Source organism: Oncorhynchus keta, chromosome 13, assembly GCF_023373465.1.
Source record: "Oncorhynchus keta strain PuntledgeMale-10-30-2019 chromosome 13, Oket_V2, whole genome shotgun sequence".
In the NCBI taxonomy this organism is placed as follows: domain Eukaryota; kingdom Metazoa; phylum Chordata; class Actinopteri; order Salmoniformes; family Salmonidae; genus Oncorhynchus; species Oncorhynchus keta.
This window is the reverse complement of record NC_068433.1, coordinates 4498678-4511752: the sequence shown is the minus strand read 5'-3', so window position 1 is coordinate 4511752 and position 13075 is coordinate 4498678. Positions and strand designations below refer to the sequence as shown.

Sequence of the window (13075 nt, the reverse complement as noted above, 5' to 3'; positions counted from 1 at the left end):
AAGCAAATGAAGACTCAGAGTCTGGATACAGAACGTCGTTCACTAGGAAATGTACAAGGTAAACCGAGACGGGAAAACCTCACCATGGCTCAAATAGGACCTCTGGAGGGCAGATGAGAGAACACAGTCACCTTTCCTTGAAACAAAAAGGTCACTGAGTAACTTATCAGAATGATAACAAATATATACAGTGGGTCAAACCAGAGTATTTAGTCACCCCCCGACTCAATTGTGCAAGTTCTCCCAGAGTAAAACAGATGAGAGAGGCCTGTAATATTCATCAACCAGAGTACACTTCAACTATGACAGACAAAATACAAAAAAACCAGAAACACATTGTAGGATTTTAATAAATTAATTTGCAAATTATGGTGGAAAATAATACAAGGTCAATAACAAACAGTTTATCTCAATACTTTGTTATATACCCTTTGTTGGCAATGACAAGAGGTCAAATAATTCTGTAAGTCACTTCACAAGGTTTTCACAAACTGTTGCTGGTATTTTGGTAACCATTCACTCCACTCAAATAGATCTCCAACCTAGAGCAGTGATGTTTTGGGGCTGTTACAAGGCAACACGTTAGACTCACTAACAGCGTCGCTGACTCATTTCATTCCTCATGAGTAACAGGGTAGCCCCCTGGTTAGAGCTTTGGTGCACTTGTAACCGGAAGGTTGCGAGTTCAAACCCCTGACTCAAATGACAAGGTACAACCTGTCGTTCTGCCCCTGAACAGGCAAATAACCCACTGTTCCCAGGCACGTCATTGAAAATAATACAATGGTCCAACCAGAGTAACACAGTCACCCCCGACTGGTTAAATAAAGGTAAACATTTTTTTAAATAATGCTATGGTCCAACCAGAGTATAAAGACTCCTCATTGCTATGATTCCCTGGGTCCAACCAGACTAACACAGTCAGATTTACATTATGACATCATCCATTGTCAGATTCATGATTCTACAGTCATGGATAATATGATTTGACAAGGTCACCATACATTGCTTTTCACATTATCATATAATATCCCATTTTCAAACAGATCACCATGTATAACAGCTGAATGAAACAATACAACGTCCGTCCGTCATCACTTCTGACCTCAGGGCTTCGAACACTGTCCAACCAGATGGCAGCTATCGCCCGGCACTCAGGTCAGGAAGGGTCCAACTGTGGCAGAGTAACACAGTCTCCCCCCCCTGGCTAATACAGGTCCAACCAGAGTAGACTCCGCCCCCTGACTCAAATAATACAAGGTCCAGAGAGACAGAGTCAGAGAAAGAATACAGAGGTCCAACCAGAGAACACAGTCACCCCCCTGACTCAAAAATACAAGGTCCAACCAGAGAAAGAGTCACCCCCCGACTCAGATAATACAAGGTCAGACAGAGTAACAGAGACACCCCCCTGACAGATAATACAAGGTCCAACCAGAGAACACAGTCACCCCCTGACTCAAAAGAATACAAGGTCCAGAGAACACAGTCAGACAGACAACAAGGTCAGACCAGAGAAAAGGGCCACAGACAGACAGACTCAAATAATACAGGTCCAACAGACACACAGTCACCCCCCTGACTCAAATAATACAAGGTCCAACCAGAGTAACACAGTCACCATACAGACCAGACAGAGTAACAGAGTCACCCCCCGACAGAGACAGAGGTCCAACCAGAGAACACAGACCCCCCGACTCAAATAATACAAGGTCCAACCAGAGTAAATACAGAGACCCCCTGACTCAAAGAGACAGAACCAGAGTAACAGAGAGGCCCCCTGACAGAGAGAGACAGAGAGAACCAGAGTAACAGAGAGACCCCCCTGACTCAAATAATACAAGGTCCAACCAGAGTAACACAGACCCCCTGACTCAAGAGAGAGACAAGGAACCAGAGAGAGAGAACACAGTCACCCCCTGTGACAGGAGGTAGATAACCCTGGTTCTGGAGGGACACTGGCCTCAAATTTATCAATATCCAGAGAAACTATTGTAAAATCACCCCCCGACTCAAATAATACAAGGTTCAACACGTAGAAAAATGATCATTTATCAAACAATCCTACAAGCATCACACAGCACACCGGTGACTCAAATACCGAAGGGAGACCAGAGTAACACAGTCACCCCCCCCGACTCAAATAATCGGTCTCACTGCTCAGACCTAACTACAGTTCAACACCCCTAACTCAAATAATACAAGGTCAAAATCCAGAAATCCTGTCACCCCCTGATCCTAATACAAGGTCCAACCATGAGTTACACAGTCACCGGCACAACCAACAAAATATAAAAACAAACTAACTGAATAGGAGGTGCAGGTGTCAAATAATAGAGGTGCAGGTAACATAGTCACCCCCTGAATCAAATAATACAGGTGTCAGAGAGTGAATAGGAGGTGCAGGTGTCAAATAATACAAGGAGGTGCAGGTGTCAGACTCAAATGAATACAAGGTGCAGGTGTCAGATACCCCCTGAATAGAGGTGCAGGTGTCCAGATAGTGAATAGAGGTGCAGGTGTCAAAGTAATAGGAGGTTCAACCAGAGTAACACAGTCACCCCTCGATAAATGAATAGGAGGTGTTTAGGTGTCAGATAGTGAATAAGAGGTGCCAGGTGTCAGACCAGTGAATAGGAGAAAGTGCAGGTGTCAGATAAGTGAATAGGAGGTGCAGGTGCAGATATGTGAATAGGAGGTGCAGGTGTCAGATATCTGAATAAGGTGCATAATGTAAGAATGGTGAATAGGAGGATCCAGGTGTCAGATAGTGAATAGAGGTGCAGGTGTGATATTGAATAGAGGTGCAGGTGTCAGATAGTGAATAGAGGTGCAGGTGTCAGATAGTGAATAGGAGGTGCAGGTGTCAGATAGTGAATAGGAGGTGCAGGTGTCAGATAGTGAATAGGAGGTGCAGGTGTCAGATATGAATAGGAGTTACAAGGTGTCAGATAACTGAATACAGAAGGACTGTTAGGTGAAGACTCAGATAGTGAATACAGGTGCAGGTGTCAGATATGTCAACGTGAATAGGAGGTGCAGGTGTCACCATGTGAATAGGGAGGTGCAGGTGTCAGATGAGTGAACAGGAGGTGCCTTGAAAGATAGCACTGAATTCTTATCAGAATGATAGTGAATAGGGTACAGGTGTCAAAAAAGATTTAGTCAACCAGAGGTGCAAGTTCTCCCACTTGAATAGGAGGTGCAGAGTGTCAGATATTGAATAGGAGGTGCAGGTGTCAGATAGTGAATAGAGGTGCAGGTACCAGATAGTGAATAGGAGGTGCAGGTGTAGATAGTGAATAGGAGGTGCAGGTGTCAGATAGTGAATAGGAGGTGCAGGTGTCAGATATTGAATAGGAGGTGCAGGTGTCAGATATGAATAGGAGGTGCAGGTGTCAGATAGTGAATAGAGGTTTTCATCAGATATTGAATAGAGGTGCAGGTGTCAGAGCAGTGATGTTTTGGAGGTGCAGGTGCAACACGTTAGTCACTAGAGGTGCAGGCCATTTCATTCCTGATGGGGTGCAGGTAGCCAGATAGTGAATAGAGCTTTGGACTTGTAACCGTGAATAGGGTGCAGGTGTCAAACCCCCGAGTGAATAGAGGTGCAGGTGTCGTTCTGTGAACAGAGTTAACCCACTGTTCCTAGATGTGAAAATAAGAATGTGTTCAGGTGTCAGACTGGTTAATAGAGGTGCATTTGTCAGATTCCCTGGTTAAGTGAATAGGAGACATCATCATTGTCAGATATGATTCTACGCCATGAATAGAGTGCATTATCATGTCAGATACCATGTATAACAGCCGTGAATAGGAGGTCACTGCAGGTGTCAGATATTGAATAGGAGGTGCAGGTGTCAGATATTGAATAGGACCAGGCAGGTGTCACATATACTGAATAGGAGGTGCAGGTGTCAGATATTGAATAGGAGGTGCAGGTCCGTCAGATAGTGAATAGGAGGTGCAGGTGTCAGATAGTGAATAGAGGCACAGGTGTCAGGAAGGGTAGTGAACAGGAGAGTGCAGGTGTCAGATATTGAATAGGAGGTCCGCAGGTGTCAGATTTCTGAATAGACAGACAGAGAGATAGAACAGACAGAGAGAAAGAGGTGACAGATATTGAAAGGAGGTGACAGAGTGAGACAGACAGAGAGAAAAGAGACAGACAGATATTGAATAGGAGACAGAGAGAAAGAGACAGATATTGAGAAGACAGAGGAAAGAGACAGCAGGTGACAGATATTGAGACAGACAGAGGTGCAGGTGTCAGATATTGAATAGGAGGTGACAGGTGTCAGATATTGAACAGAGGGAGAGAGACAGAGAGAGAGACAGATATTGAATAGACAGAGAGAGTGCAGGTGTCAGATATTGAATAGGAGGTGACAGATATTGAATAGAGGTGAGACAGGTGACAGATATTGAATAGAGAGGTGACAGGTGTCAGATAGACATAGAGAGAGAGACAGGTGAGATATTGAATAGAGGTGCAGAGAGAGAGACAGATATTGAATAGGAGAGACAGGTGTCAGATAGTGAATAGGAGACAGTGACAGGTGACAGATATTGAATAGAGGTGCAGGTGTCAGATATTGAATAGGAGGTGACAGGTGTCAGATAACCCTGAATAGGAGGTGCAGGTGTCAGATATTTAATATCGCGAGAAACAGGTGTCAAATATTGAATTGCAGTGTTCGTACACGTGAAAAATGATCAGGTGTCAGATATTGAAAGATCATGCACAGATAGTGAACAGGGTGGGGTGTCAGATAGTGAATAGGAGGTCTCAGGTCGTCAGATAGTGAATACCCCTAGGTGCGAGGTGTCAAAATATTGAATAGTGGGGATGCAGGTGTCAGATAGTGAATAGGAGGTGCAGGTGTCAGATAGTGAATAGGAGGTGCAGGTGTCAGATAGTGAATAGGAGGTGCAGGTGTCAGATAGTGAATAGGAGGTGCAGGTGTCAGATAGTGAATAGGAGGTGCAGGTGTCAGATAGTGAATAGGAGGTGCAGGTGTCATAGTGAATAGGAGGTGCAGGTGTCAGATAGTGAATAGGAGGTGCAGGTGTCAGATAGTGAATAGAGGTGCAGGTGTCAGATAGTGAATAGAGGTGCAGGTGTCAGATAGTGAATAAGAGGTGCAGGTGTCAGATATTGAATAGGAGGTGCAGGTGTCAGATAGTGAATAGGAGGTGCAGGTGTCAGATAGTGAATAGGAGGTGCAGGTGTCAGATAGTGAATAGAGGTGCAGGTGTCCAGATATTGAATAGAGTGCAGGTGTAGATATTGAATAGAGGCAGGTGTCAGATATTGAATAGGAGGTGCAGGTGTCAGATATGAATAGGAGGTGCAGGTGTCAGATAGTGAATAGAGGTGCAGGTGTCAGATAGTGAATAGAGGTGCAGGTGTCAGATAGTGAATAGGAGGTGCAGGTGTCAGATAGTGAATAGGAGGTGCAGGTGTCAGATAGTGAATAGGAGGTGCAGGTGTCAGATATTGAATAGAGGTGCAGGTGTCAGATATTGGAATAGAGGTAGGTGTCAGATAGTGAATAGGGAGGTGCAGGTGTCAGATAGTGAATAGGAGGTGCAGGTGTCAGATAGTGAATAGGAGGTGCAGGTGTCAGATAGTGAATAGGAGGTGCAGGTGTCAGATATTGAATAGGAGGTGCAGGTGTCAGATAGTGAATAGAGGTGCAGGTGTCAGATAGTGAATAGGAGGTGCAGGTGTCAGATAGTGAATAGGAGGTGCAGGTGTCAGATATTGAATAGGGGTGCAGGTGTCAGATATTGAATAGAGGTGCAGGTGTCAGATATTGAATAGAGGTGCAGGTGTCAGATAGTGAATAGAGGTGCAGGTGTCAGATATTGAATAGAGGTGCAGGTGTCAGATAGTGAATAGGAGGTGTCAGATATTGAATAGAGGTGCAGGTGTCAGATAGTGAATAGAGGTGCAGGTGTCAGATATTGAATAGAGGTGCAGGTGTCAGATAGTGAATAGGAGGTGCAGGTGTCAGATAGTGAATAGAGGTGCAGGTGTCAGATAGTGAATAGGAGGTGCAGGTGTCAGATAGTGAATAGGAGGCAGGTGTCAGATAGTGAATAGGAGGTGCAGGTGTCAGATGTGAATAGGGAGGTGCAGGTGTCAGATAGTGAATAGAGGTGCAGGTGTCAGATAGTGAATAGGAGGTGCAGGTGTCGATAGTGAATAGGAGGTGCAGGTGTCAGATAGTGAATAGGAGGTGCAGGTGTCAGATAGTGAATAGGAGGTGCAGGTGTCAGATAGTGAATAGGAGGTGCAGGTGTCAGATAGTGAATAGGAGGTGCAGGTGTCAGATAGTGAATAGGAGGTGCAGGTGTCAGATAGTGAATAGGAGGTGCAGGTGTCAGATAGTGAATAGGAGGTGCAGGTGTCAGATAGTGAATAGGAGGTGCAGGTGTCAGATAGTGACAGCACAGGCAGAATCCCAAAAAAAACTATTAAAATGACAATTAAATCCATTTTAATCCCACTTTGAAACAACAAAATATGGAAAAAAATCAAGGGGTGAGAATACTTCCTGAAGGCCCTGTAGATACAAAGAAAAGACCATTAGGAGAATTAATGTTGCTGTACTGACTGCTTTAGGCGGGCATTTTACTGTACTGACTGCTTTAGGCGGGCATTTTACTGTACTGACTGCTTTAGGCGGGCTATGGCATTTTACTGTACTGACTGCTTTAGGCGGGCATTTTACTGTACTGACTGCTTTAGGCTGGCATTTTACTGTACTGACTGCTTTAGGCGGGCATTTTACTGTACTGACTGCTTTAGGCGGGCATTTTACTGTACTGACTGCTTTAGGCTATGGCATTTTACTGTACTGACTGCTTTAGGAGGCTATGGCATTTTTTACTGTACCGACTGCTTTAGGAGGGCTATGGCATTTTACTGTACTGACTGCTTTAGGCGGGCATTTTACTGTACTGACTGCTTTAGGCAGGCATTTTACTGTACTGACTGCTTTAGGCTGGCTATGGCATTTTACTGTACTGACTGCTTTAGGTGGGCTATGGCATTTTACTGTACTGACTGCTTTAGGAGGGCTATGGCATTTTACTGTACCGACTGCTTTAGGAGGGCTATGGCATTTTACTGTACCGACTGCTTTAGGAGGGCTATGGCATTTTACTGTACTGACTGCTTTAGGCGGGCATTTTACTGTACTGACTGCTTTAGGCAGGCATTTTACTGTACTGACTGCTTTAGGCTGGCTATGGCATTTTACTGTACTGACTGCTTTAGGTGGGCTATGGCATTTTACTGTACTGACTGCTTTAGGAGGGCTACGGCATTTTACTGTACTGACTGCTTTAGGAGGGCTATGGCATTTTACTGTACTGACTGCTTTAGGAGGGCTATGGCATTTTACTGTACTGACTGCTTTAGGAGGGCTATGGCATTTTACTGTACTGACTGCTTTAGGAGGGCTACGGCATTTTACTGTACTGACTGCTTTAGGCGGGCTACGGCATTTTACTGTACTGACTGCTTTAGGCGGGCTATGGCATTTTACTGTACTGACTGCTTTAGGAGGGCTATGGCATTTTACTGTACTGACTGCTTTAGGAGGGCTACGGCATTTTACTGTACTGACTGCTTTAGGCGGGCTAGGCATTTTTACTGTACTGACTGCTTTAGGCTATGGCATTTTACTGTACTGACTGCTTTAGGCGGGCTATGGCATTTACTGTACTGACTGCTTTAGGAGGCTATGGCATTTTACTGTACTGACTGCTTTAGGCGGGCTATGGCATTTTACTGTACTGACTGCTTTAGGCGGGCTATGGCATTTTACTGTACTGACTGCTTTAGGAGGGCTATGGCATTTTACTGTACTGACTGCTTTAGGCGGGCATTTTACTGTACTGACTGCTTTAGGCGGGCTATGGCATTTTACTGTACTGACTGCTTTAGGCGGCTATTTTACTGCACTGACTGCTTTAGGTGGGCTATGGCATTTTACTGTACTGACTGCTTTAGGCTGGCATTTTACTGTACTGACTGCTTTAGGCTATGGCATTTTACTGTACTGACTGCTTTAGGCGGGCTATGGCATTTTACTGTACTGACTCCTTTAGGCAGGCATTTTACTGTACTGACTGCTTTAGGCTGGCATTTTACTGCACTGACTGCTTTAGGCTGGCATTTTACTGTACTGACTGCTTTAGGCTGGCATTTTACTGTACTGACTGCTTTAGGCTGGCATTTTACTGTACTGACTGCTTTAGGCTGGCATTTTACTGTACTGACTGCTTTAGGCTGGCATTTTACTGTACTGACTGCTTTAGGCTGGCATTTTACTGTACTGACTGCTTTAGGCTGGCATTTTACTGTACTGACTGCTTTAGGGGCTATGGCATTTTACTGTACTGACTGCTTTAGGCGGGCATTTTACTGTACTGACTGCTTTAGGCGGGCATTTTACTGTACTGACTGCTTTAGGCGGCTATGGCATTTTACTGTACTGACTGCTTTAGGCGGGCATTTTACTGTACTGACTGCTTTAGGCTGGCATTTTACTGTACTGACTGCTTTAGGCGGGCTATGGCATTTTACTGTACTGACTGCTTTAGGCGGGCTATGGCATTTTACTGTACTGACTGCTTTAGGCGGGCATTTTACTGTACTGACTGCTTTAGGCAGGCATTTTACTGTACTGACTGCTTTAGGCTGGCATTTTACTGTACTGACTGCTTTAGGCGGGCATTTTACTGTACTGACTGCTTTAGGCGGGCATTTTACTGTACTGACTGCTTTAGGCGGGCATTTTACTGTACTGACTGCTTTAGGCGGGCATTTTACTGTACTGACTGCTTTAGGCGGGCATTTTACTGTACTGACTGCTTTAGGCTGGCATTTTACTGTACTGACTGCTTTAGGCGGGCATTTTACTGTACTGACTGCTTTAGGCGGGCATTTTACTGTACTGACTGCTTTAGGCTGGCATTTTACTGTACTGACTGGCATTTTACTGTACTGACTGCTTTAGGCGGGCTATGGCATTTTACTGTACTGACTGCTTTAGGCGGGCTATGGCATTTTACTGTACTGACTGCTTTAGGCAGGCTATGGCATTTTACTGTACTGACTGCTTTACTGGCATTTTACTGTACTGACTGCTTTAGGCTGGCATTTTACTGTACTGACTGCTTTAGGAGGGCTATGGCATTTACTGTACTGACTGCTTTAGGTGGGCTATTTTACTGTACTGACTGCTTTAGGCGGGCTATGGCATTTTACTGTACTGACTGCTTTAGGCTATGGCATTTTACTGTACTGACTGCTTTAGGAGGGCTATGGCATTTTACTGTACTGACTGCTTTAGGCTGGCATTTTACTGTACTGACTGCTTTAGGCGGGCATTTTACTGTACTGACTGCTTTAGGCAGGCATTTTACTGGCTTTAGGCGGGCTATGGCATTTTACTGTACTGACTGCTTTAGGCGGGCTATGGCATTTACTGTTAGGGTTGCTTTGTACTGCTAACCAATGGCATTTTACTGTACTGACTGCTTTAGGCTGGCTATGGCATTTTACTGTACTGACTGTTAAGGCAATGGGTTCATTTTACTGATCTGACTGCTTTAGGCGGGCTATGGCATTTTACTGTACTGACTGCTTTAGGCAATGGCATTTTACTGTACTGACTGCTTTAGGCTGGCATTTACTGTACTGACTGGGTTCTTTAGGACTGGCATGGGTTTACTGTACTGACTGGCTTTACTGACTGCTTTAATGGGTTCATTTTACTGTACTGACTGCTTTAAGTACTGACTGGCATTTTACTGTACTGACTGCTTTACCAATGGGTATCATTTTACTGTACTGACTGCTTTAGGCAGGGCTATGGGTTCATTTACTGTACTGACTGACTGCTTTAGGCGGGCATTTTACTGTACTGACTGCTTTAGGGTTCATTTTACTGTACTGACTGCTTTACCAATGGCATTTACTGTACTGACTGCTTTAGGCTGGCATGGGTTTACTGTACTGATGCTTTAGGCTGGCATTTTACTGTACTGACTGCTTTAGGCTGGCATTTTACTGTACTGACTGCTTTAGGCTGGCATTTTACTGTACTGACTACTGACCAATTTACATAATACTGTACTGTACTGACTGCTTTAGGCTGGCATTTTACTGTACTGACTGCTTTAGGCTGGCATTTTACTGTACTGACTGCTTTAGGCTGGCATTTTACTGTACTGACTGCTTTAGGCTGGCATTTTTAGATAATACTGTACTGACCTAACCAATGGGTTCATAATACTGTACTGACCTAACCAATGGGTTCATAATACTGTACTGATCTAACCAATGGGTTCATAATACTGTACTGACCTAACCAATGGGTTCATAATACTGTACTGATCTAACCAATGGGTTCATAATACTGTACTGACCTAACCAATGGGTTCATAATACTGTACTGACTGACTAACCAATGGGTTCATAATACTGATCTAACCAATGGGTTCATAATACTGTACTGATCTAACCAATGGGTTCATAATACTGTACTGATCTAACCAATGGGTTCATAATACTGACCTAACCAATGGGTTCATAATACTGTACTGACCTAACCAATGGGTTCATAATACTGTACTGATCTAACCAATGGGTTCATAATACTGTACTGATCTAACCAATGGGTTCATAATACTGTACTGATCTAACCAATGGGTTCATAATACTGTACTGATCTAACCAATGGGTTCATAATACTGTACTGATCTAACCAACTACTGGGGGAGTTCTATTCATCTGAACCCCGGTGCACCGGTCTATGGCCTGTGACGTGACCAGGGAAACGCGGTGAGGGAGGAGCCCCGTCCAAATGGAACAGTAATCTGCGCCATTCGAGTCACGTTGTCAACAAGGCAGCAGAGTGAATCGCCCCGGAAACATACACCTCTTTTCCTTCAAATAAAATGTCCACATTTTTAAACCGGTTGTCATTGAGAAGGCAGATAAAAGAGTTTTTATCAAAAGCGATCACTTTCGCATGTGATATAATCCTACTAATTAGTCCAAGTGTTTAACTATGTCACAATTTGTTTTGAGCCGACTTCGCTGTGGGCTTTGCTCGGTGCACTTGGCTCACACCAGGAAGACAGACTGGTTCCAAAACCAATGCAATTGATTTGTTTTTTTAACCCAAAACACATCGCCGTACACGTGGCCTGTGGTTGGACGCCAAATCCTCTAAATGACAGAGGTGGCATATGGTCAAGAAATGAACGTGACGCCTCAAGCATTGCGATGCAGTGCCTCAGACCCCTGCGCCACTCGGGAGACCAATTTGCTTTACTTTTATGCACGAAGTCCCAATGGAAGTACAATAAAATTAAACTAATTTTTACTTACTAATTTAATTATTACTCTCAAAAAAATCACTTGGCACTGTGTACACACACACACCATTTCACACTTTGCATGGTAATGAGCCCAAGTTAACTCTGTGCCTACGCATGATCTATATATTTAGGCCCCAGGTGTGTTGAATTTAGGCAATCACCGAACTGATCACTCAGCTCGGTTCGTCAGGTGTGGCGCCTAGTTGGAATAAAATCCTGCAGTACTTCAGGTTGTCTACGCAACGTGGTGGAATTGAAGCGATAGGTGAAAGGTGAAGTGTACTGTACCTCCACAGCAGCCTGCAGAATGGCCATGTGACCACCAGGTGGCGATGTTGTCAGTCTCCTCAGTTCCTCCACTGCCGGACACAGAGCATCCAACTGGACAAGAGAGAGTTGAGATACTTTTACAAAAATATACCAAAAAATAAGCCCGATCATACAGCTACATAGCAGCATACCCCCCTCTTCTATTTACCATATCCCCCCTCTTCTATTTACCATATCCCCCTCTCTCTATTCACCATATCCCCCTCTTCTATTCACCATATCCCCCTCTTCTATTTACCATATCCCCCCCTCTTCTATTTACCATATCCCCCTCTTCTATTTACCATATCCCCCTCTTCTATTTACCATATCCCCCCTCTTCTATTTACCATATCCCCCCTCTTCTATTTACCATATCCCCCCTCTTCTATTTACCATATCCCCCTCTTCTATTCACCATATCCCCTCTTCTATTTACCATATACCCCCTCTTCTATTCACCATATCCCCCCCTCTTCTATTTACCATATCCCCTCTTCTATTTACCATATCCCCCTTTCTATTTACCATATCCCCCCTCTTCTATTTACCATATCCCCCTCTTCTATTCACCATATCCCCCTCTCTTCTATTTACCATATCCCCCTCTTCTATTTACCATATCCCCCTCTTCTATTCACCATATCCCCCCTCTTCTATTTACCATATCCCCCTCTTCTATTTACCATATTTACCTCTTCTATTTACCATATCCCCCTTTCTATTTACCATATCCCCCCTCTTCTATTTACCATATCCCCCTCTTCTATTTACCATATTCCCCCTCTTCTATTTACCATATCCCCCTCTTCTATTTACCATATCCCCCCTCTTCTATTTACCATATCCCCCCTCTTCTATTTACCATATCCCCCCTCTTCTATTTACCATATCCCCCTCTTCTATTTACCATATCCCCCTCTTCTATTCACCATATCCCCCTCTTCTATTTACCATATCCCCCCCCTCTTCTATTCACCATATCCCCCTCTTCTATTCACCATATCCTCCCCCCTCTTCTATTCACCATACCCCCTCTTCTATTCACCATATCCTCCCCTCTTCTATTTACCATATCCCCCTCTTCTATTCACCATATCCTCCCCCCTCTTCTATTTACCATATCCTCCCCATACTTCTATTTACCATATCCCCCCTCTTCTATTTACCATATCCCCCTCTTCTATTCACCATATCCCCCTCTTCTATTCACCATATCCCCCTCTTCTATTCACCATACCCCCTCTTCTATTTACCATATCCTCCCTCTTCTATTTACCATACCCCCCTCTTCTATTCACCATATCCCCCCTCTTCTATTCACCATATCCCCCCCTTTCTATTCACCATATCCTCCCCT

The 13075-nt window shown here is 44.3% G+C and overlaps 1 protein-coding gene across 1 annotated transcript in view; it reads right to left on the bottom strand.

The window, feature by feature from the left end:
- The window catches only part of LOC118382238 (triokinase/FMN cyclase), a 95047-nt gene that overhangs the window by 49250 nt on the left and 32722 nt on the right, over positions 1-13075 (bottom strand). Inside the window, 1 exon segment of the mRNA XM_052460727.1 lies at positions 11695-11787. Within this exon segment, the coding sequence (XP_052316687.1) occupies positions 11695-11787 (93 nt within the window).